The 26602-nt window shown below is 42.3% G+C and overlaps 1 protein-coding gene across 1 annotated transcript in view; it reads right to left on the reverse strand.

Moving 5' to 3' along the window:
* The window catches only part of SERPINB5 (serpin family B member 5), a 20075-nt gene extending 11329 nt beyond the window's left edge, over positions 1-8746 (reverse strand). The window contains exons 1-2 of the mRNA XM_008704939.1: positions 8694-8746; positions 3013-3187 (exon numbers count right to left, since the gene is read on the reverse strand). Coding sequence (XP_008703161.1) covers positions 3013-3180 — 168 coding nt within the window. The 5' untranslated portion in view covers positions 3181-3187; positions 8694-8746. The remainder of the gene's footprint in view (positions 1-3012; positions 3188-8693) is intronic.
* Between the last annotated feature and the right edge of the window lie 17856 nt (positions 8747-26602).

A 26602-nucleotide genomic window follows, 5' to 3' on the forward strand; every position in this document is an offset into this window, starting at 1 on the left:
GGGGGGGGGGAGGGGCCAGGGATGAGCATCTCCCTGCTCATTTGCCCCCATAAAGGGAGGCTTTTCAACCTGAGTATTATTGACATTAGGGGCTGGATAATTCTTCTTGGGGTGCTGTCCTGGGTACTGTAGACAGCTTAGCAGCATTCCTGACCGACTGCCCATAATACTCCTTCCTCCATTCATGACAACCAAAAATGTCTCCAGGCATCACCAAATGTCCCTGGGATGGGAGGGAACAGAACTGTCCCCATTTGAGAAACACTGCCATTATAGTCTTCTCTTTATTCAACGATGGGGAAATTTTGCCCATTCCTCAAAATGATGTCTCTGATGCTCGTACAGAAGGCTTTTTGAACTTGGGAAGGAGTAAAGCTGGGTTATGATGTCTACCCAGCTGAGACACAAGCAGAGAGAGATGAATACCAAGAGAGAGAATCATTAGGCAGGTATCAGATCCAGGGAGAGAAGTGTCTCTAGCCAGGGTCAGTCTAGCCCCTTCCGTTGCTCTAACCAAATGTGCTGACTCTTCGCTGATGGGAGGCAGCCACCATCCACGGTTGGCTGCCCTGGGTGGGCTACAGTCCGAGAGCCCGCCTTGGAATCCCAGCTTGTACCCACTGGAAATGTAATCTTGCCTGGGTCTTCAGAGATTCACATTCCCCTCTGTAAAAGGGACTGAGAATACCTACTTTTCTGAGTTAGTATGACCATTACAGACATTGTATGCAAAACACCTAAAACATCATATGGATTCAAAAATGTTAATAATTATTCTTATAGTAATATTTGAAGTCACTTAAAACTTCAGTGCTATCTTCTGGAAGACTCGAATCCTTCCATTTTGGTCCTAACTCTTCTTTTGTTCCAACCCATAGCCCAGCAGCTCCTCTGCTTCATGGTGCCCCAAAACGTGATGTCAGCATAAGGTGATCCTCTCCTCACTCCTAAGTCATGATAACCGCCCTGACTGCCACACCTCAGGTACTGTCACTAAATGGGCACACTGTGCCGATGACACAAAACCTTAGTACGGCAGGGGGCCTCTTTCACACTACTCTCTCAAAGAGGGAGTCACAGGGGTGCCTGGGTGGCTTGGTCAGTTAAGCACTCAACTCTCGATTTTGGCTCAGGTCATGATCTCAGGGTTGTGAGATCGAGCCCTGCGTTGGGCTCCATGCTCAGCGGGGAGTGTCAAATTGGCTGGTCCAAGGCAGTGCATAGCTCTCATGCCTAACGACAGGTATAAAGACCAGAAAATTAAGGAACCCAGGTAACCACTATAGGAAAACAATTGCAGGTACTGAAAAGAGCTTTATTATTGAGAACAGACCCACTACCAGGAAGTTCTCTTTCCTATTCCTTCTCTAAGGGGAGATGAGGAAGGAGGAAGGAGAAATGGCATAGGGGTAGAGGGGTGGGGGAGTCAGGAGTGAAGGACAGATGAGAAGAGACAGGTGTTCTGTCCACAACTGAAGTTTCTTTTTCAAGCTCCGCTCAGTTTCGAGTATAAATTCTTCATCCTGACCCAAATGATATTTTGTGGCTCATACTTTCTGGGAATTTATGGATATAAGAAGACGTTCCTTTTTTAAATGCTTGTGAGTTGAAAGGAAAAAAGATTCTATTGAACTTAAAATGGCCAACATAAAAATAATATTGGAATGGAAGTAGAAACATATCTACCTACTATCTAAGGGGGAGATGGGTAAAGGGGACACAATTTCTAGGCATCAAATAAATAATTCATGGGAATGTAATATACAGCAGGGTGACTATAGTTAATAATTACTGTACTGTACATTTGAAAGTTGCTAAGACAGTAGGTCTCAAAACTTCTCATACAAGACAAAAAAATTTGTAACAATGTAAGGTGACAGATGCTGACTTATTACAGTGATCATTTAACAACATATGCAGATATCAAATCATTATATTGTACACCTAAAACTAATATGTTATATGCCAACTATATCACAATTAAAAATAATGATCAACTGAAATAAAGGTAAATGATGTACAATCTGGAAGATCACCTCATTTGAAGGTCTAAGAATTTTACAAAGCTAGTCAACCATAGCCAAAAAAGAAACTGTAAAAAAAAAAAAAAAATACACATGCACACACACACACACACGTGTGTCTGCATACAACTATAAACATATGGGGGAGGGGTGCAAACATTTTAGTCCATTCTTCTCGAATGGGATACTCAAGCCCTAGGGAGTATTCTGAAACGTAAGAAAGCACAATCCAGGGCACCTGGGTGGCACAGCGGTTAAGCGTCTGCCTTCGGCTCAGGGCGTGATCCCGGCGTTATGGGATCGAGCCCCACATCAGGCTCTTCTGCTATGAGCCTGCTTCTTCCTCTCCCACTCCCCCTGCTTGTGTTCCCTCTCTTGCTGGCTGTCTCTATCTCTGTCAAATAAATAAATAAAATCTTAAAAAAAAAAAAAAGAAAGAAAGAAAGCAAGCACAATCCATCTTCTTATTCATCCCTGTTACCTGAAGGTGGAAAATTTTTAATGTTATTTCTGTACCAACGTAAACACAGATATATGTATCTAATATGGATATATTACTATATTATAGGGTAGAATATATTATAGAGTAGAATGCAGTTGAGCCTGCAACTTAAAATAAAGCATGACGCTGTCAAATTTTGTGCCTAAGACGGGGGGTATTTGCAGTGGCACATTTAACAAACACCATCCTGATGTACCCTTATAATGTAACAGGTAGACTTGCCGAAGGCCACCCGTTAGTATAAAGATTGTGATTGCCTAGCAGGTCCCGGGTTCTCCATCACAACATGGTACTTGTAAATGTGGGTTGCAGGACAGATTAATGAACTTTCACGTTTAAAGACTGATTAAGAGGGTGCTCGAAATAGCACAACTCTCAATCCTGAACAATTTTCTCCAAGAGCCCCCATTCATTCTCCCAAGGCACTGCCTATGTGTTCTAATAAGCCTGTTCGCACTCAAAGCAGAAACAAGGTACGGAGCTTACCTGTTCAATTTCATTCGCTGTGTCCCCTTTGGCGCCTACTTGAGCAAGTGACAGAGAGGTGGAGAGACAGATTGGAGAGAAGAGGACATTGCCCGCTGGCTCCTTTTCACACAGCTGTTTGAACAGGTCAACTGCAAAGGCCGAATTTGCCAGTCGTAGAGCATCCATTGTGGGCCTGGAGCAAAGGACAAGGATGAGGTTATATTGGCTGACAGGTGACAACACTGATCAAAATCAATTGGTTTTATTTACCGATTTTGTTTCAATTAGGATTTAGGTTAAACCACACCAAATTAGTGTTTCTGCAGATGAAAAACAGTCAAATCACGGCAAGTCTGTGTGGTTCAACTTAATATTTAGTAAGTATTATGGGTTGAAACGTGTCCCCCAAAAAGATATGTTGAAGTCCCACTCCTGGGTACCCGTGAACGGGATCTTATTTGGAAATGGGATCTTTGCAGATTTAATCAAGTTAGGGTTACTAGGATGGCCGTAATCCAATATGACCGAGGTCCTTGTAAGAGCAAGAGAAAAAACACAGAGACAGACATGCACAAAGGGAAGAGGGTGTGATGACACACAGGGAGAAAGCCACAGACAGCAGAGGAGGAGATCGAAGAGACGCTTCTAGCAACATCAAGGATCATGGGCAACACCAGAAGCTGAGAGGAAAGCATGGGACGGATTCTCCCCTACAGCTCGCAGGGAGAGCAGGGCCCTGCCAACACCTTGATTTCGGGCTTCTGGTCTCCAGAACTGTGGAAGAATACATTTCTATTGTTCTAAGCCCCACAATCCGTGAGCAGCCCTAGGAGACTCATACAGCCAGCCATGCCTTAGGAGGGCACCTAGCACATAGCAACACTGAAAAAACACAGCTGTTACTGTTTTTGTTGTGAGTACATACCTACAACGTGGAAGACACACCACACAGTATTAGGTGTATCAACTGAGTCCCTCCTTCTCTGAGGCTGCGATCCCTTTGGGTGGATACGGAGACAAATAAGCAGAATGCGGGGCTTCCTGTGCTATGTGAGCAGTGCAACAAGTCACAGAGGAGTTAAAGAAAAGGCAGAAGGTGGGTTCAGCTAAAAATATGGAGCCTGGGAAAGTGGAGAGAACAGTGAGTAGGCACCTAGGCTTGTCTGAGGTCTCTCGTCTGATACAGGTTCGCTAAGTGGTGTCCAGAGACCCCTGGCAGTCCCTAAGACCCTCTCAGTGGGCCCATTTTCAGGGGCACCTGGGTGGCTCAGTGGGCTAAGCACTTGCCTTCGGCCCAGGTCATGATCTCAGCATCCTGGGATGGAGCCCCACATCGGGGGGCTCAGACAGAGGCCTGCTTCTCCCTCTCCCTCTGCCCCTGCTTGTATTCCCTCTCTATCTCTCTCTCCGTCAAATAAATAAATAAAATCTTAAAAAAAAATTAAAAGAAACTTCACAAAAGGTTTGGGGAATCCATGTCATGGACTTTTAGGACAAGGAGTCTGGCTTTCTCCAGCAGCAAATTTAACATTCATAGTGCTAACTTCATCTACGGCTAAAATTCAACATGAGTCATTTCTCCATCAGAGAGATGCCTAAATGAGCTATTTCTTCACCAAAGAGAAAAGCCTAAACGCAGGGCACTGGGAACTTCTCAAAGCTTTTACAACTTAAGACCTAATCACATTAATACTAGTATGAAAACATACCAGCTCTGCTTGAATAAACATCAGTAGTCCTTCCCAGCATGTATTTCCCACCCAGAAGAGAAATTAGAATAATTTTGCATAATTGATAACAAATTTTACTTTTAAAGTTTGATTTCCTTCTTGTGTGGAAGGCCTTGGAGTAATCTGTTAAGGGAATTTTGACTACAAACCCCTGGAAGTGGATGGAAGGGTAAGGAAATATTCCTTTCGTTCAAGTGAAGCACTCTTCGTTCATGCTTTATAGCATTTGAAGATAATTTTAGTCTAAAGGGTTCTGTGTGAGTACAAGATCATGGTGCTTTTTAGTACAGTTGATTACACAATATAATTAACATTGTGTTGCAATTCATGACTTAGAGTCAGGCCCCTGGTGGAAAATACGAATCAGTACACGTCTATCAGCTGAGGCTTTCCCAACAGGGGCAGACCCTCCCTTTCAAGAGTCTGGTCCTTTGCATGAAGAGTCCTCAGTCCAAACAGGTGTGTCTTCTTATCGGTGTGCTGACAAGATCCTTTCTCAGAAAAGTCTCCTTCAAGCTGGGGAAGGTCATGCAGCCCTTTAATATCTGAGGTCCCAGAGGCAATAACATTGTTTGATGCTTGACAAGAGAAGCAGAAAATGACTGCACGGGGAAATGGTTGTAGGGACAAAAAAATCACCAAGCAAGTCATCAATCAGAAATTGTGTTGTAACTCTGATCACTTGCTTGGTGGTTAGTAACAGCTGACCTAAAAGCACTTAAGGCCGATCTAGTCTCAGGTAGTTCCAAGCGATGACTGGCCGCAGCCAACTGCCAGCTCGCTATGCTGCAAGACAAAGCATGGAAGCAAATCTCAGAAATGTTGGCAATACAAGCCTGGGGAAACGCGTCAGGTCCTACACAGACCATTCTGGGTAGCGAATGCTATAAAAATTATGCGTACAAGAGTAGAAATTAGAAAAGAGTACAGATTAGCAAGTCCTGATGCAGGTACATAATAAATGTACATGTCTAATGACCTATGTTCAGAGTGCTAAAATTGCTGCAACTTTTTTGGTTTTACTTTTCACTTTGTTACAGAGAGAACTTCTTTCATTTTCATGAAAACCTTCTGAAAATCATAACAAATAAAGAGAATTTCCATGACAGCTCCAACATAGAAAACACTGCATCTTTTCATCACTTAAAGGTTTAAGAGGCACTTTGATGTTAACCAGAGAAAAGTGAGATGGAATTTAAGTAAGAAATGCAAATGCAACAAACAAAAAAGTTGTCAGAATTTATCGCAAAGTTGTCTGTTATGTGCACTGAGTCCTAAAATCATAAACCTTTCAAGTGGGACAAGATCTTGGAATGGACCTAGGCTGGCTCCTCCCCTTCATGTTACAGATGAGGAAAGTAAGGCGGGCAGAGATGAAGTGATTGTCCCAGGCCACCCACATGGGGAGTGAGAGTGACAAAACCAGATCTTCATTTCCACCAGCTGCCAGCCACGTACTCCCCACCACACCTCATCACCTTCCCTCTCAGTAATTGTGTCTTCGCTGGCATGTGTTCTCTCGGAAGCCTTCAGAGTTCCAAAAATCCTACATGTCCTCAATTACCCCTTCAGAGATACCGAGAGACTTTTTTCCCCCACTTTCACTTAACAAGTATTAACTGGGGACCGCCTGTGTGTCAGGCACTGAGCTAGACATGAGGAAGTCGTAAGTGAACACACACGGTTCCTGCCCCTGTAGAGCTGTCATGTGGCATGACACGCGTGATGGTGCGATTGGCATTTGCATGGGGGCACCAGTTCCTGTGGGAGCCCTCGGGAGACCACTCACTCGCAGTAAAATCTTAGTGAGGTCTCCTCAGAGACAGTTACATCCAAGTAAGTCACAGAAAAGCAAGTCCGGAAGGAGTAGGAGTTAGCCATGCAAAAATGTGTGCCGGAGAGAACAGACCCAATTCAGAGACTGCAGGTGGTCCCCAATGAGTGGAGACAAGTACACTAGGATGTGTGCAGGGTAGTGTGCTCACTTCTCTAGACCTCTAGCTGGTCGCTGGCCCCTGCGTGCTAAAGTTTTTAATGCATCTAAGCCAATGGTCCTCAAACTTTTCATCTGTCGACGATTTGGAGGAGAGAAAGACCTTGTGGGTAGGTTGACCATATGTTCCACTTTGCCTGGGACAGTCCTGGTTTACCGGTAGTCCTGACATTAGCAAGAGTGCCCCTTTCACTCTCAAACATGTTATATTTGAAAAAGATAAGTTCACCTTATGTAGAGATCCATTCTTCTATGTGCGTGCGCACACACACACACACACACACACGGCTATGTACATTTTTTCATTCCTTAAAAACGACTTTTCACTGTGTCACATTATTGTGGATATTATTTAGCCTAGCTGGCCTTGGTTTACAGATGAAGAAAAACGTGGTGAAAAAAATCTCTGAGTCTTGAGGAAACCTTGTCTATTATAATAACTATAATGGAATGCCTGAAAACACAGTGTCTGCTATCTGCGCTCGTGAGGAGAAAAAGTCAGAGCCAGATTAAGAAAATGGGAGACCTCGCAGCTTCTACAGTGTGAAAGAATCTCATGAGGATTAAGTGAAGTTATGAAATGAGTAGATGTGTGAAAAGTGCTTTGTTAGCAGGAGAGGACAACGCAGCTATTAGTAATAAGGTCAATTGCTTACTTGCCAATGGCGGGGGAGCCTCTCCTGTGCTCAGATACTCTGTTTAGAAGCCTGAGCTTGACCACTGAGCCTTCCCATTGCTGCCCAACAGTAAACTAGAGTCGGGCTTGCTGCACCAGACTCACCGAAATCGCTCAGACTGCATCCCTTCAAAGTGAAGCAGAGGGATTGAAGTAGCAGAATTCAAGGCATTAGGAAGCAAAGAAAAAAACCCGCTGAGTCATATGGAGAATCCTTTCTTCAGGCAGGCTTCCCTCTCTCCACCCATCAAGGAACCCATCAAGCACTTGCACAGACTGGTGGGGACTAAGGTTTGAGACCCACCTGATTCTATTCAAAACCTCGTTGGTGATGTAGGGGTGAAGAAGTTGTTAAAAGCACCCGTGGGGCTGTGAAAAAGTCCACAAGCTGTGAGTTTGAAGACCTAGGTTCTACTTCTACACTTAGAAGCTGTGTGACTGTGGACACCACTTCACCTTTGTGAGCCTCCACTCATCTTCCACAACATAAAGGGCTGAGCCGGAGTGTGGCTAAACCCCTCAGCTCTGCAAATCTGTACCTCATCTGAGTACAAGCCAACAGAACAGCCTGGCCTCTTAAATTGATCTTTAGTATGATACGCTTCCACGAAGCCACAAAAACCACAGTGTCTATGAGGAAGAAACTATGAACCAGCCCATCTGACATGCTGCCCAAGAACACACATGGGAAATACGCAACTTGTTTCAAGTGTCCTGAAACCTAGGAATAGAGAGAAAGAGTACTCCCTGCCTGGAAGAATGTGGGTGCTAGTAAGCGAACACTGATGGGTGCTTAAGAATGCCAAAAAGCAGAACGGTTCCAAAATCAGACTCTCACCCAACCAGGAAGGGGAGCCAGACACTCACATGCCTTCCAAGTCTCTCCAGGTTTCCAGCAGCACGCCCTTTCTGAAGCTAGCATTACAAAATTCATTGTGAATTCCCAGACAGGGCTGAAGAGGTCCTCAGAAAGACCTTCCCCTCCAGAAATCACTGTCACACAGCCCCCCCACCACCACCACCCAAACCTCCTAGCCGTGTTATCGCTTCATATTCGCACCTCGTCCAGCTAAGTGATTTCGCTCCCTACACGGCATTGCCAGTGCCCAAAGGACCGAGAGCTCAGAGTGCTGCCCGCGTGGGGGTGGCAGGCAGCAGCACGACAGCCCACAGCCTGTCCCTGACAATAACCACTATGTCAACTTCCTTCACCACCCCAAAGCAACTCAAATCATTATTTGGTTTTAAGAATCTTCCTGAAAAAGGGGAATCACCAGCCCTGCCACCACGCTTTGCTTACCTGGAGTCACAGTTATCCTGGAAAATGCACAGCAAGAGAAAAGGAAAGTGAGGGCCGCGGAAGGACCTTGATGTAGGAACAACCCTCTGCCGGGCAGAGGCAAGGCTTGCTCACCTGAACCGTCACCACGCCCTCGGTGACCACTCCCAGCCTGCACTCCCGCCGCCCTCCCACTCATGCACTCCCAGCTCTTACTCATACCTCTTGGCAGCTGGTCCATGAGTGAAAAAAAATGATTCAGGCTGAAGTTGCTGTTGTCTGCACAGCTTCCAAAGGCCTCCGACATGCTCAGGCAGGAAGGGCTGTCGGCGGATCCTGCCTTGGGCTAAATACATACATTCGTACATACAGAAGGGCAACCCTGGGAGGCCACGTGGGACCGGAAGATGAAATATGATATGAAATAGAAGGAATATATGATGGTCGTAATGATTCATACTTCTCAAATAGGGTGTGCCATGAAAAGCTCCCAAACCTTTACCATTCCCCGTCTACTGGGATAGGTCATCCTTCTAGAACGCCAAAAGCCCAAGAGGTAGTGCCTGTTAAACAGAGCGGTGATCACAAAGGAAGAGGGTCTGTAAATTAAATAAAATTCTGCTTAGCAAAATACGTAATACCAAACTGATAGGACGAAGTGCTGGATGAAGTTCCCAGGGATTAGGATTCCACAGCTCGGCTCCTGCAGAGGCCGGATTTCCTGCCTGCCTGCAGCTCCTTCATCCGGTGGGACTAACACGCTTCCTAGCAATCTGTTCCCAGGAAAGTACCTGCAACTAGGCCAACTGCTTCTCCGCTGTGCTCACTAAGATTCCCTGGTGTTCATTTACCATACGCGTTCACGATCAGCTGTTTATTGCGTGGTCTTTTCGATCTGACTACAAGGATCTCAAGGATAAAGACCAAGCCTCGTTCATTCTCGTAACACCAACACTTGGTGCGCACTTGATAGACAGTATGCAGTCAATAAATGCTTGTTAAGTGAATGAGAGCACCTCGTTTTGCCAAACTAAGATTGACTGATAGCTTCCCTTCCCCGGATGCCTGGTTATTATTAACCAGGATCAGAGTCATAAACTAAATGAGTTGAACTCTGAAGGTAGACTCTCGGGCATCAGCGGAGCAAGTGGAGGTAAGCAGGTCATCAGAGGGTAATGTGGCAGGATGCCTTTCAAAAATTACACTCTCCAGCTCTCGTGGGGAAATGTGGGTTTAGGGGCACAGTCAGACATTGGGAAACTCACTGTGCCTCTCCTTGTTTGAGCCGTCCTAGACAAAGTGCTTAACCCCGCCAGCCTCGGGGTCCTCGTCTGTTAAAACGAAATACGCATACACATGAAGACACAATACATAAGAATCATCCGGCTCATGCTGCGGGCTCCCTGATGGTGGCACTTATTATTTCACCTCTTTGCCTATTCCTCAGGCAGGCACAGGCCCAGGGAATAATCATAATGGCCCAAAGGCTAGTGCAGAAGATTCACACCTAATTCACCGCAATAGTTTATTGAACAGCTGCTGTGCGCTCGCCACCGTGACCCAAAGATTTTTAAGAGACTTGCACTTAAATCAGAGAGCTTTGTCCCTTCTCCCTTTTGACATCTAAATTCCCTCAGCAACACTCCTCCTGCTCAGTGCTTGTCAAACCTGGACAGAAATGCTTCCGGCAACAGGAATTCGGCAACGCCCAAGGAAGCCCGAACAGAATTCTGACTGTTGGGAATAAATATTTCATTAAAAATACATAGAGGAAAGAGATCCGCCTGTTTGTAGGAAGTACCATTTGCTCTATGATTCCCGAAATGACCTCTAATTTTCTTCTCTTTCATTTGCCACAAAAACCATGTGGTTGACTATGCATTAAAGAGTAGTTTGGTTTTGGTTTTTTTTTTTTTTTTTTTTTTTTGAAAGAGAGAAGAAATAGAGCTTAAAGAATGAATTATCCATTCAGTCATCAAACAATTTTATCAGACATAATTTTCTCTAGTTCAACAAAAACAATCATCCGCCCAAATATTTAATAACCTAGGAGACTGTTTTGTGGGTGCTTTTTCTTACCTATAGTCTGAAACACTGCAAACATTATAACTTGATTACTCAGCGTTTTGGCTGAGGGATGGCTTGCCACACCTGGCCACTCCCAGGAACCATTCAAAGGAGCTTTGTTATAGCCTGCTTAGAATATTCTCTCTTTCTCTTTCTCTCTCTCGCTCTCGCTCTCACTCTCTCGCTCTGTCTTCTCTTTCAAGAAGATAAATTTCAGCCAAAATTCCTAAGGACTCTCCCCAGATACCTACAAATCATCAAATGTTCTCTTCACTGCTGATAGGTAGGATTCCTTCCAATGCATATGACAGTTCTCCCGTACAACAGAGGAATAATGAGAACCGTGCACATTTCCAACTATTCATAGAAATCACACAGTAAAGCCCTCACCCAATCCCTGAGAACAGTCTCCTCCTTTTCACATGTGGAGAAACTGAAATAGAAAAGTTAAGGCAACTTGACCTTAGAGTTTCTGATCGAACAGAAAAAAAAAAAAGTGTTCAAAACCCCAGATTTATAATCCTTTACCCAAACTATGTCCATTTCAAGAATCCAACAGCTTAACACGCTCTCATGCTTTCTGACTTTTCCACATCTAGTGTTTGAGAAACCTAAAATTCTAGAAGAAATTGTATATTAAATGATAACCTGTAATGGGAAATGACTCCTATGAAATTTCTACTAAGATGCAAACTTACAGGGGAAAAAAAAACTAACACTGAAAAAATAAATAAGGGTAAAGCAAGACTCCAGAACTAAGCCACAGATAGTATCAGTGATGCAGGGTATATCCAAGCAGAAAATTCAGTATCGAATCACGTACATTCGGTTTGATGGATATAGAGGAAAAGAAGGTGACAGTGTGGGAAAGAGGATTCAATTCATCTTGGAGTCAATTCTGAGCCACACTCCATGGCTCAGTAAGTATTAATCATCAGCAAGAAACTTAGCTTCTCTGGGCCTCAAGCTCCTGCACCGTAAAAAGGAGAGAGGGGTTGGACCGGTGGTTCTAATGTTCCCTGTAGACACAAAGGCCAGAGAGTGAAACTTGCCTTTACCTAACCAAAAGGAGCTCAATGACTCTAGAAAATGAACAGTATGGAATGCCTTGAATGTGACATAAAAGTGAGATGAAAATTCAATATTCAATATATTAGTTCATTAATGACTGGGTTTTAATTCATTAGGTAATCGGGTTATGTGATCCGGTGACTTCTCATTCAGCTTTTCAAATATTTGTATATATAAGCTATTTTATGTTTCCTTTTCTATGTAATCCTTACAAGACAAAAGGAACAAATATAAGAATCAAAATACAATCTTTTCAAAATGTCCAGCAGAAATAAGAATTTCACTACAGCCTGTAGAAAGGTAAATTAGTCAACCCCGCTGGGAAATAATATCAATGTGGCAATATGTGACCTTCTTAATATTCATCTCCTTTGACCCAATAATACGGCTTTTAGAAATCTTTCTTAAGGAAATAATGACAGATAAAGTCAATGCTGATATACAGAAATATCCACAGTAATATTATTTATAACAGAAAAACTAGAAACCAGCTGAATATCCACCGTAAGGATAATAACTAAATACATGTTTTTGAAGAGTAGTGCCCACAAGATTAAGCTGCATAACAACAGGCTAAGAGATAGATAGATAGATAGATAGATAGATAGATAGATAGATAGATGATAGATAGATGATAGACAGATATTTAGAGACTCTGGTTCTTGCCGTATATGCCCTTGAGGTTGACAAATGTGTGTGTGTGTATGTGTACTCAGAAGACTTAAAGACAGTGCATCAAATAATTTAACAGCAATCATTTCCAGCTGATGAAATTGAAAGTGACTTTTAGTTTCTTTTTATACTTCCCTGTATCTGCCAAATTTTCTAGAATTATCATCTATTATTTCTTACGATTGAAAGTTATGTTTCTTGACAAGTTACTTTCAAAAAGCTACCTGCCACAACTGGGCGTTTGCATAATACATCTCCAGCAGTAGTCAATGATTACCCACGCCATGCAATAAAGGCTACTCAACTCAAAGCAAAATGGTGTTTTTTAAGAAGTAGAAATTCCAGAGTTTCCTTTGATGAGCTCCAGGACCCGCTCAGCAGCCCAGCAGAAGCTGGTGTCACACCTGCGCCCAGCAACCAGACCCAACCCCTCCCTGGATGAGCCGGGCCAAGGACAGGAGCCCAACGCCGTGGGGCCCAGGAGCACCTCCAGGAGGATCCCTGCCCCAGGAGGGGAGCACAAGCGGGAACAGGCCTGACCCTCTTTCTCCCTCCTCCCACCCCCTCCCCTGCAGCATTAGCTGCCGTGCTGACTCAGTTGCCGGCCTTGCTCTCTGCCTCGCTACATGATGCAACTGAAGCCCGTCAAGGAGAAGCCGACACACAGCTCGAAAAGAAACCTGTCATCACCAAGTCCAAATACCTCCTTTCCAAATGGTGAAACTTAAGCCCACGCTGTCTTGTGTGCCCATTTTTAAAAGTGATGTAAGATTTTTTACTACATGTCTTGTAATAACCTATTTTATATAAGTTCTACTTTGATTCCATTTTATAAATGAAAAAGAAAATACAGAGGGACAGGGCTGTTGAATAAATTCCCCCAGGTCACACGTTAGTAAATGGCGGAACCAGATTCCGGTTTAAAGCCAGGTGGTACCCTTAACAAATCCACTGTGCTCTTGTATGAAGCACCGTCCTCTTGGTTTAGGCTGAACTTCAATGTAGCCATTTCACGTGAACTACGGAATATATTGTGTAAAATACATGAAGCGCTCCTTCCTCTAATGAGCATTGGTTCTGCGATGACAGCACCAACTAAACAAGAGAGTGAATGTAAGAATTTACATGTCTCAGAAACGTGAAGTCAACTGGCTTCACTTGGAAAAGGAAGAAATTTTCAAGGAGGCTTCCAAGGAATCTGGGGGGAGGAGGAGAAATGTATGGATCAACCTACACTATGCATATAAGGCACCCTGCCAGGCTCTTCACATGAGAGCTCTAGTTCTGGGCTCTTCCTCCTGAGGTGGGATTTACAGGGGAAGCTTTCTATCCGGTGTCCTCATTTCCCCCAGACCTTGAGGCCTCTGGGATTTGCTTCCTGGAGCTCCAAATCCTCCCACCGTGAAACTTGAGACCCCCCTTTCTTCCCTGAGCCCCATTCTGTACATGTACCCCTTCATCCACACCCAGATATCATGTGTATTTGAGCTTAGTTCCTCGCTAGACCCCCAAGCCACGTGACAGCAGGACCATATTTTATTTATCTCTACATTCCTACTCCCCCTCCCAGAACTCACACATTGCTTTGCATACTAACATTAAATAAGCATATCTTAACTTTGTAAAAACAACACATGAGCAGAAATCTATAGCAGAAAAGCATTAAATTATCTGTAGCAATGGCTGGTGCGGACAATGACTGTCATGAAAGCAACTGGTGTCCAGTTCCAAGAAAGAGAGTTGCTGTTTTAGTATTTTCAAACATAAAGAATTAAAAATTATAGTAAATAAATCAAAGTTTTCTTTTTCTATCTAATTAGATCAAAATACTTATGCTACTGGTTCTTTGACACCATCCTGCATCAGAGTCTTGGTGTGGGGGATGGGGTGGTATCCGGGGGTGGTGAGGAGGGTGAGAAGAGGGGGACAGGAGAGCAAGTACAGTCAAATTGCATATTCCCAGACCCAAATCTCCAGGCACTGTGATTCAATAGGTCTAGGCCCTGCAATCTGAATTCCTTTCAGTGGTTCAGGACCCGTTGTTCACGGATCACCCCTTCAAAATCACAGGCTTCTGTCAGGTTCCTCGCTGACACAGGCCATCCAATGGTTAGCGGTGAGACTGGCTGCTTCCCAGCTCTGCCATTTATTGACTCTGTGGCCTCTGACAATTACTAAACTCACTTTGCCCCAGTGTCCTCATCTGTAATATGGACTGACTTTAGCAACTCTTCACGTAATGAGGACGAAATGAGAGAACACATATCAAGTGCTTCGAAGAGTGCCTGCCACCAATAAAGGTCCAATGAATGTCAACCATCGTGATTTTCACTCACTAAAACTTGTCATGAGGTTACAAACCTCAGAAAGATTAATGTTACCTAGATAGCAGATATAGAGAAAAAAAAGTGTAGATTATTTTTTTTAAGTGGAAGAAAATTTAAGTCTATAAAGCTTGAGAGGAACTAAGAATCACTGGCTGTACCACAAGCATATGCACAGACATCCACACTCACATGCACATATATCCACAAACATGCACACCCAATTCATATGACGTTTTCCCTTTCTACCTTTAGGGCTGCGTTTTTTATAAATAGCAAAGAGCAACAGCAAAAGAAAAATATGAAAAACAAAAATAAAAGTGGAATTCACTAGTAGTAAGGGAGGAAGATTAAGACTTTGAAGAGGGAGGGCACCTGGGTGGCTCAGTCGGTTAAACATCTGCCTTTGGCTCGGGTCAAGATCCCAGCGTCCTGGGATCAAGCCCTGCATCGGGCTCCTTGCTCGGGGGGGGTCTGCTTCTCCCTCTGCCCCTGCTTGTGCTTTTTCTCTCTGTCTCAAATAAATAAGTAAAATCTTTAAAAAAAAAAAAAGACTTTGAAGAGGGGAGTATATATATACATACATATATATAATATTTCATATTAAATTTCATATTAAATCATAGATATTTATTATTACTATCCCTATGACAACCTACCATACTTTGCAACTTACAAGTTCTTATTGCACACCCAGCCTTTTCCCCAAAGCAATTTTGTGTGTATTATCTCTTTCAAGTCAGCTACGTATCATAAGTCCAATTTTACAAATGAGAAAAGTGATATTAGAAATTTAAGTAATTACTAGTGAGAGATGGAGTTAAGCTCACACCCAGAACTCAGACTCCAAAGGCTGAGCCCACACAAAAACCACACCACTTCCACTGCTTAAAAACAAACGTTAACAAGTAAGTATGGAGTCCTAACTATAGCTCAAGAATGGAAGAAAATAAATGAATCAAAGATAAATCCCTTGACATTTATTATCAGTTTTGTTTCCAAAAGCAGTTTTGAAGAGGAAGCCCAAAGAATCACCACAAAGCCAAATCACCATCCTGACTCATTTGGTTAGAATCAAGCTCCCTCCCACCCGCCGTGCGAAGCGCCATTCATTGGCAGGAGTCATGGCTGCCCTCCATAATGGGTGTCTCCCACACAGCCCTCTATGAGAGAGCCATGATTCTTGCACACCCTAAGCTGAATTATATTGCCAGCTCCACCACCTGTTAGTATTTTAAAAATGATGTATTCACTCTCCTTGTGTAAAACAATGCGTCCTTCATCTTAGTGTTCCACCTTTCTTCAAGCTTCTAGTATTCCCAGATTCAAAGAGCAACTAGTGTTAGCATACTGTTAGCAGTCATGACTTCACAGAAAGAGATCATTAGCCAGAGAAGGAGGAGCCTAAGGAAAGTGGAGCAAGGCTCTGAGTAGATTTGGAGTAGGACGAGGCTGTGTTAGATGGGCAGGATTCCTCCTCCTTCCTCTTTACCTCTCCAAAAAATTACAAGGATGCCTTTAAACAGCCGAGCAGCCATAACATCAAAGCTAGCTTTAAGTTAGGGAAGGGGAAAAGCTAAGAAAGAATGCAGTTCCTTTAAAAAAAAAAAAAAAGTCAATAAATAGGTTTACTGGCAGATGAATTGAGAATTAAAAAGACAGAAGAAACAGGAAGTGCAAATTAAACTAAGATTTATCACCTGGGAAGTCTTACATGTAGCATTTGATTCCTGAACTAGAATTCTAGAGTACCTGGAATGTATTAGCAGTTCTTTTCAAGGAGGAGATAAACTTCCAGGTCATCACGAAGCTCACCACTGGGTTTTAGGTTAGGAGGTGTGGTTAGGTGACTAATAAGACAAACCCAATGTCAGAAGGAGGCTTCTGGGTTTTTTCCTTTTGAAAAACTCCTTCTGTTGCCTTGCTTTTCACCTCACTCTCGGACCCCTGGCAGAAATGTTCGTGCTGATGAGGCAAGCTTGCCCAAGGTCTGAGCAATTACAGGCTGTTGGGGCAATCAGCCTGGGTGGAGAACACACATTGTGTATGTTCCAGCTCCAAAGTATTGGGATTATTTTAACTTCACCGTCTCTACAATGAAAAATCTGAGTGCCAACCCTGATGTTGAGAAGACCGATTCCCAAGAATTGCATCATGTCTTGTTGGATCCGGGCTCACGATTACATGTGATCTATCACCAAGAACTATGTTCAAAGTTCCACACAAATACTACCTTTCCTTTACACAAGAAGTAATCAGTCTAGGCGAAACAATTCTAACTTAGAGAAAAACATCATCATCTTCCAAATGCCACGTGTACAATAGTTGAGGGTTGAGGGGTCTGAATCTAGTGGAGAGTTTCTGGTCCTTGTCACACTACAAGGATATTCATAGTGGCAACATGTGGCAAGATATTTATTTTTAGTCATCTGACAAACATTTGCTCATCACCTGCCATACGTCAAGCATTACAGCATCAAATGCTTCCCTGATAATACCCACAGCACAGCAAGTCCTCAAATTTCTGCACCCTACACAATTCATGGTGTCAGAACTGACTCCGTGGTCTCTACTCTCTTTTTCTCTGGCTCTCCCTGTACCTTTTTCCCAGCATGAAATTCTAAATTAAGCCATACACAAATTATATTCTCATCTTTCATGGAGCCCTGTTAGCCTGGGGCAGGTTGCTCTCATATCTTCTTCAAGTCCACTTTTCTTATCTTTAAAATGAGGTTAATAACACCTACCTGTTGGGGAGATGAGAGAAATGATTACCCCTGAAATGCTTTGAAGATGAAAAGGGCCACATTACTCTCGGTGCTCATTGTCGGGCAAAAGACGCCGAATTTTCCATTAGCACTGGCATGTTCTTCAGGAAAACCAAAGATGAGACTGTCATAAAGAGTTTGTACGGTTAATTCTTGGCAAATAAGCAAACACAGTCTGTAGTTACATTCTTTCACTGTCTTAAGGAATACACTCACCTAACCAATTTACTGTTTTGAGAACGGATGCAAAAGGGAAAGAACCCAACATTTATTTTGCCTTTTCTATGCAAATCTCAGATAACCAAGCAGCTGATAAAGAGTGTTTGCTTTATAGATGTATTCCAGCTAGTAAATAAAGAAGTGACGGGATTAGAGCTCCACTTTATAACCACGAGTGAGCTGGTACAGGTAGGCCATGATCATCAATGGTTGATACCATCACAAAAGGAGACACAATTGGACATTGTGTATTTCTTTCTTTTTTAAAGATTTTATTTATTCATTTGAGAGAAAGAAAGAGAGCGCAAGTTGGGGGAAGTGGGAGAGGGCAAGCAGACTCCCTGCTGACATTCTTGAAACACTGGGACAGCTGGAAAAATTTGAATGAGATCTGTGCATTAGATAACAGTATTATGTGGATAAAGAAGATGGGATACACACACACACACACACACACACACACACACACACAATGGAACATTACTCAGCCATCAAAAAGAATGAAATCTTGCCATTTGCAACAATGTGGATGGAACTAAGGAGTATTATGCTAAGTGAAATAAATCAGTCAGAGAAAGACAAAACCTATATGATTTCACTTATACGTGGAATTTAGGAAACAAAACAGATGAACATAAAGAGAGAGAGAAAGAGAGGGAAGCAAACCATAAAAGACTCTAAACAATAGAGAAACTGAGGGTTAATGGAGGGAGGTGGGTGGGGATGGGCTACATGGGTGATGGGTATTAAGAAGGGTGCTTGTAGGGGCGCCTGGGTGGCACAGCGGTTGAGCGTCTGCCTTCGGCTCAGGGCGTGATCCTGGCGATATGGGGTCGGGCCCCACATCAGGCTCTTCTGCTGTGAGCCTGCTTCTTCCTCTCCCACTCCCCCTGCTTGTATTCTCTCTCTCTGGCTGTCTCTATCTCTGTCGAATAAATAAATAAAATCTTTAAAAAAAAAAAAAAGAAGGGTGCTTGTCATGATGATCACTGGGTGTTATATGTAAGTGATCAATCAGTAAATTTTACTTCTGAAACCAATATTACACTATATGTTAACTAACTAGAATCTAAATAAAAATTGAGGGGGAAAGATAACAGTAGTATGTCAATGGTTATTCCCTGATTATGATACTTGCACTATGATCTGGAGGAAAATGTCATTATTTTGAGGAAACACACACTGAAACATTTAGAGGTAATAGGGCTACATGTCTGCAATTATTCTCAAGTGGTAGAGGCAGAGAGGGAATAATGAGGCAATCAGGTAAAAGAATAACATTTGGAGAATTTAGGTGAAGAATATAAGGGAATTCCTTGTATCAATACTATACTTGTTCCATAAGTCTGAAGAGTTTTAAAAAATAATCAATTTGAGCAACCTTAGAGTAAGCGGAATTTCAAAACTAAAGCTTTACTTGTGACTATATTTCACTTATATAGTAACGCAAGTGAATTGGGAACATCAAATATTTTGAACCTGAGATAGATTATTCAACTAAGCAGAACCCCAGAGCCAAGAATTACGGAGTTCCACCTAGGCAGGAAGAAACCAGGGTTGCCCAATGGTCAGGGTTTGAAGAACAAACAGGGTTTCTTTCCTCCAACAAACAAGAGTAGGGTGTGGCAAACTCAGGGGCCAGTCATTTCCATCCAAAGTCTAGCTCTGAGGAAATCAAGCACCCTTCTCTAACTTCCCATACCCCATCCGGGTTTTCACAGAAGCATCAAGACAAAGTTCTGGAACTTGGCTGGAATGGATGAGAGTAACCAAAGCAATGTAATTTGGGGTAGGTCAAAAGTACCCACTCTTTATAGAATGTTTCTATGTTTCATTTCATTTTCTTATATTTCCAAATGTATTTTAATTAACACACATAGCTTTTATAATTATGGCTCCACAGCACTACTGACAAGAACAGAAACCAATACTTTCGCTTCTCAAAAAGATATTCTAGATAAATTATATAGTTACTAATTATGACTTTGATCAAAATAATACCTAGATGAGTTATGAAAATTAAACATTTATGTAAAACTAGAACACAGACCTGCAGGAATCCTTTATCCATATGAAAATGAGTTTTCTCAGAATTCTCTGAGACAAATACAAATGATTATATACTGGGTTGAACACATAAGAGAAATGAAATCTAGGTCTCAGCTTTTATAATGCTAAGTTAGAATGTTTAACAGTTATGAAAGAGCTTTGGATGTCATAGATCAATGGAGTTGCAAGCATTGTGTAAGGAAAGGAGTAGGGAGCCACCGCGATTACTCACGATTCATGGTATCTCTTTTGATCTAGAACAAGTTTGTTAACACCTAAAATCCCATTTGTGGAAGCTGTGATTTTTTCACCTAAGGTATGTGGTGCTTTTGGATAAACTTACCTATAGCCAAAATATATAGCAATTCATGGTATTAGAAAACATTCAAGTGTGAAAGAAAGCTCTAGAATGGTGAAGAAAAAAAAAATATAAAAAATATATATATTCAAATTTTTGTCATAATAGAGAAGCACTTGAGTTATCTAGTTGCTATGGGCTGAATATTATGCTCCCCTCCAAATTCATATGTTGAAACCTAAGGCCCAATATGATGGTATTAGGAGGTGTAGCCTTTGGGAGGTGCTTATGTCATGAATGTGGAGGTTAGTATTCTTATGAGATTAGTATTCTTATAAATGGGTTTAGTATTTATAAATGGGATCAGTATTCTTATGAAAAGAGACCCCACAGAGCTCCCTAGCTCCCTCCACCATGTGAGGACATAGTGAAAAGACAGCCATTTGTGAACCAGAAAGCCCTCTCATCAGGCACTGAATTTGCAGGCACCTTGATCTTGGACTTCTAGCCTTTAGAACTGGGAGAAGGAAGTTTCTATTGTTTATAAGCCTTAAAGTCTGATGGAATTCCCCTTGCTAGGTTTTGGACTTGCTTGAGACCCATCATCCTTTCTTGTTTCCCATTTCTCCCTTTTGGAATGGGAATACCTATCCCATGCCTGTCCCACCATTATATATAACTTGTCTTGTTTCTCAGATACACAGCTGGAATTTTGCCTCAGGATGAGTCATACCTCAAGTCTCACCCGTATTTGATTTAGATGATACTTAGATGAAACTTTGCGTTTTATACTTTAGAGTTGTTTCTAGAATGAGTTAAGAGTCTTGGAGCTATGGATGGAATGAATGCATTTTGTACACAAGAACATGAATTTGAGGGGACCGGGGGAATAATGTTATAGACTAAATGTCTATGATGCCCCAAAATTCATATGTTGAAGCCCCAACCTTGAATCTGATGGTATTTGGAGATGGGAGGAAATTAGGGTTAGATTGGTTCATGTGGATGGGTTCCTCACAAGGAAATTAATGGCTTTATAAGGGGAGGAAGAAACAGAGATTGATCTTTCTCTCCATCATATAAGGACACGGCAAGAAGGCGTCTGTCTGCAAGGCAGAAAAAAAAGCTCTCATCAGACGCCGAAACAACCAGTACCTTGATCTTGGACTTCCCAGCCTCCAGAACTGTGAAATACATATTTCTGTTGTTTAAATTACTCAGTCTAGGATATTTTGTTATGGTAGCCCAACCTGACTAATGCAGGTACTAAGACAATTTAATGGGGGGAAGAATAGTCCTTTCAAATAATGAATGGTGCTGGGAGAGCTGGGTATCCACATGCAAAAGAATAAAGTTGGGCCCCTACCTCACACCATATACAAAAAGTTAACTCAAGTTGGCTCATTGACCTAAATATTAGGGCAAATGCTATAAAACTTTTAGAAGAAATCATAGGAGGAAATCTTTGTGTCCTTGGATTAAACAATGGTTTCTTAGATATGACATCAAAGGCACAAGCAGCAAAAGAAAAAAAATAAGTAAACTGGACTTCATCACAATTAAAATTTCTGTGCTGCAAAGGACACCACCAAGAAAATGAAAAGACAAAAAAAAAAAAAAAAAATTACTCCCCAGTACGGGAGTACACATTTGCAAATCAGGTAAGGGATTTGAAACCAGAATATATAAAGAATTTCTATCTCTCAATAAAAAGACAAACAACCAAATTTTTAAAAAGTCGGCTAAGGATTTGAATAGATATTTCTCCAAAAAAAGGTATACTAATGGTCAATAAGTACATGAAAAGATGCTCAATCTCATTAACGATTAGGAAAATGCAAATAAAAACCATGAGATACTACTTCACACCCACTACAATAGCTATAATTAAAAAGACAGAAAATAAATATTAAAGATGTAGTGAAATTGGAAAGCTCAGAATTTCTGGTTAGAATGTAAAGGGTGCAGCTGCTTTGGAAAAGCAATCTGGCAGTTGCTCAAAATACTACACACATGACCCAGCAATTTCACCCTTTGGTACATACCCTCCAAAATGAAAACATATGTGCACAAAAACTAGAACATAAATGTCCATAGCAGCATTACTCACAACAGCCAAAATAAAAACAACCCAAATATACACCAGCTGATGAATGGATGAATAAAATATGGTCGATTCATACAATGGATTACCATTCAGCCCTCAAAAGAAAGGAAGTGCTGACCCATGCTACAGCGTGGACAAAGCTTGAAAACATTACGCTGAGTGAAATAAGTCAATCACAAAGGACCATATATTGTATGATTCTGTCCATATGAGATGCCTAGAATAAGCAAATCTATAGAAGCAGAAAGAAGAGAGGTGCCTGGGTGGCTCAGTGGGTTGAACGTCTGACTCATGATTTCAGCTCACGTCATGATCTCAGGGTCGCGGGATCCACCCCTGCATGGGGCTCCATGCTCAGCAAAGTCTGCTTGAGATTCTCTCCCTCTATCGCTCTGCTCCTCCCCTGCTCTCTCACTCTCTCTAAAATAATTAAATAAATCTTAAAAAAAAAAAAAAGGAAGAAGCAGCAGAAAGTAGATTAGTGGTTGCCTAGGACTAGGAGAGGGGAAGTTGGAGTGAACCGGGGAGTAACCATGAATGCGTGCCGGGTGTTTTTAGGGTTAATAAAAATGTCTAAAATTAGGTAGTGGTGATGGTTGCACAACTCTGTGAATAGGCTAAAAAAAAAAAAACTAACTAAATTGTGCCCTGTAAAAGAGTCAATTTTAATGTGAATTATATCTCAGTAAAGCAGTTATTTAAAAAAGAATTCCATGAAGTCAGAGTAACCCGTAAAGGCTAGAGCAAACCAGCTACTCCTTGAAAGAATCAGTGGCTGTTTTAGAGGCTCGGAAACATAAGAAACCAGACAAGACAAACCAGAGACTGTGACTGGAAGACAGAGTGGGCAGAGCGAGTGGGGGGGGGGGGTAGCCCTCCAGCCCTTGCTTTGAAGGTGTTCCTGCAGACCACCTAGAGGAGGAACGAGAAATTCACACGGCGCACAGATATGCCCGCGAGTGGCTTGTTTTGCATCATACAAAAGCAACACTTTTCAGTAGCATTCTAGATATCATTCCAGAGCACTACTGAAAAATCTAAAACCTAGAATAAACCTAGAATATAGTCCCTCTTTCAAATGCAAAGTCTGCCTTCAAAATCAAACTTCTTGTGTTGCAATCCACTCAGAAAAGTGCAAACCTTATGTGAATGCCCAACGTTCCTGTATTTAATTAAAAGGAGCACTGTGGAGAGAGCCCCTCTCTCAAATCAGGAGTTAATGGAGCAATGGGTGGGCCAGTTAAGGGCGGTGTCCAAACAGCCCCAGGCTACTGGAAGCTCTCGGTGAGTAAGGATGAATCTGCCCAAAGTCAAGGCCAAGCCCCATTAGTCTGGCAGCCAGTGATGTCACAGGCCAGGAGGAGGCCGGATGACTGCTGGGGTCACACCCCTCCATAGAAGGTGTGCCAGGTCAGGTGTGAAACACTGCAAATGAGGACATGAGTGATTAAGTATTTTCTTTCAATTATTATACGTGAATTCATGTCCACTGAGACTCAAAACAATTATTAAATGGGGAGAAACAAGAGGTGATTGTTCTGGGCAGCCCCTGCTTGGTAGGAGCTGACTGACTTATCTGGAAGGGGTCTCTGGCCACAATCAGTGCAAGTCACTGGTATGTGTGGGGGAGACTAGACCTCACCCTCCTTTCCAAGAACAACACTACTGATAGATCAGCCACACTGTCTTTATCCATTAGCAAAGTTGTGTCCAGCCGGTTCGTTGATCATTCATCACAGTACATGCATGAGACCTACCTAAGTTATAAAACAATGTTTAAAATAGATTTTAATAGGGCAATTTTCCATTAAGGCATTTTGATCATTGGTTCATTTGAATTTCAAAACTAAATCAAATCCTTTTTCATTCTTCCACAGCATCTCTTGGTGGAAGGAGATAGCAAAAATTATTAGAAGAGGTCATGCTAGTTTCCATATTCCTAAGATATACGCCTTCAGATTAATTATACCACTTTTCTGAGCCTCAGATTTTTTTATCTATAAAATGGGGATAATTACACTAAACTCATAGCTTGTTGTGAGATTTAAATAAGTGCATTTAAATTGTAAGTAAGCACCATTTTCTCCATGTATGCAATCGAATGCCAACTTCACCCTAGGATTCTGTTGTCTAGTTAGGATCCTCCTTGCCCAAACTATGTGTTCAAATGAACCAGACAGCCCTTAACAAAGATGGTTCTCAAGCCCCGCCCCCAGAAACTCTTGTGTAATAGATCTGGGGGGAGGGAGGCGGGGCCCCAGCTTCAATACTTGCAAGAAACTCCTAGCCCATTCTAGACAGCAGCCAGGGTTGAGAATCACTGGAGAGGAAGGTGTGTTTTCAAATAGTGACCCAACAGAATCACCAGGTTTGGTTGTAAAATGAGGATTCCAGGGCTGGTGACTACACCACCCTACACTTACTGAGTCAGAATTTCTGGGAAGAGCCCCCAAATCTCCGTTTTTAACAACTTCTCTAGCTAATTAGAACATACTAAAATTCAAGACAAGGAAGGAGGTGTTGTGGGCAGGAGGGTAGGTGCTACCAGTGCTTCCTAAATCTGATTGAAAAGACATTTCTCTGAGCCCCACCCCCAGAAAAGATTATCTTGTTTTTCTATCTCTTCACGTGTTTTTGAGGTTTGGGAATCACTCATCTAGATCTCCACCACTTCTTTCACTCAGATGCAAAGGACCAACTCTATGATACTCGATCCAGAATCCGTACTTAGGATACTCTTAAACCAATTTAACTCTCACATTTCAATGTGAAAGAATATGTGGGAGACCCAGCTGCCTATTCATTTGGGAAGGAAAGTAAGTTCATCTGTTGGGATTCCCCACCTTCCCTCTCCCTTTTGAATTTCTTCCACCTCTCCAGCTTCAAGAAGAGAAAAGGCAAAACCGTAATATATTTATTCAAGAAGAATAGACTCAGTAATATATCTATTAGAACTAAATATTCGAGGATATATACACACGAATATATATGCACACACATATACTCATTGAATTTATTTGAGAATATTCCCTCAGTGAATTGATCCTTCAATGAAGTGAGTTGACTTGACTTTTAGCAAGTCGATCTAGAATCCCTGTTCTGGTCAAGGGGAATGCCCTGTTCTCTGAATAAACCATTTGTTTTCCTGCTTTGTGCCATTTCCATCAATGCATCTAGAACATCCTGTTTCCCCCTCCCTCCACTGGTGAACACATACTCACCTTCAACGTCTAGCTCGAATGAGAAGCCTTCTTCCCACAACTACCGGCCCAATGGCCTTCTTCCCTTCCCTCTCCCCACCAGAAACAAAAGTTATTTCTCCCTTGGGTACAACCGGGTACAACCAAAGCCGGTGTTTAGCGTAGGATGACACAAGAGCAATTGTCCCCAGGATGGTCAACAGTCTTTGTGTTATCTCCAGAAGATGCTGGCTCCGTCCTTACCAGTTACCCTCTAGGATAAACTGGACATTTACAAGCTGTGCTTTGAGTTAACAAAATACTGTCCGCTACATCTCCCGAAATACTGAGAGCGGACCTAAGGAATTGCTAGAACCACAGAGTCAAAAGCCAGAAAGATTTCAAACAAGGATCCATGGAATTCATAGATCATTAGATAGTTTTGATCATTCACATCGTTATAAGAATGAAAATGTGCAGATTTAACCAGGAATTGTGATATAACTATAAAAAGAGGTGAAGGGGTAAGAGATATAAAGTTCTCATCCACCATCAAATGAAATCATTTGGTCTTTGTGGGTTGAACTGTGCCCCCCCAAAAGATATTCTGAAATCCTACCTCCAATAACTAAATGTGACCTTACTGGGAAATCGGGTCTTTGCGGACGTGATCAGGTCAAGATGGGTCCTAAACCAGTAGGACTGGTGTCCTTATAAGACAAGGGAAATTTGGCCTCAAAAACGCGCACACAGGGAAGAAGACAGAAAGACCTACCTGGACAAGGGCCATGTGGTGATGGAGGCAAAGGAATTGAGAGGAGTTGCTTCTGGGTAGTAAGAACTTCCTTCGGTGAGCATGCGGAAACACTGTGTGACTTTTTAAACTATGTGTATGTATTATTTTGATAAAAATCAAAATTAAAGTTCAAAAGGAAGCAATAAAATACGCGGTTACATATCGGAAGTCGCAGCTATGATGCCTACAAACCGATGAAGAAACCTGTCCGGGCTTGGGGGCCAGCCTCAGTTTCCAAGTGCAATCAGACAGAGCAGCATTTCAGACCCACCAGATGAAAGCCATCGTGTGCTCTAGACAAGCACGACTCAGGAAGTGGGCCTGGTGGTAAAGAAGGCGTTGATGCAAAGATACACGAAAGAATTTGAATAAAGTTGCTT

Source organism: Ursus maritimus, unplaced genomic scaffold, assembly GCF_017311325.1.
Source record: "Ursus maritimus isolate PB19 unplaced genomic scaffold, ASM1731132v1 scaffold_18, whole genome shotgun sequence".
NCBI classification, from domain to species: domain Eukaryota; kingdom Metazoa; phylum Chordata; class Mammalia; order Carnivora; family Ursidae; genus Ursus; species Ursus maritimus.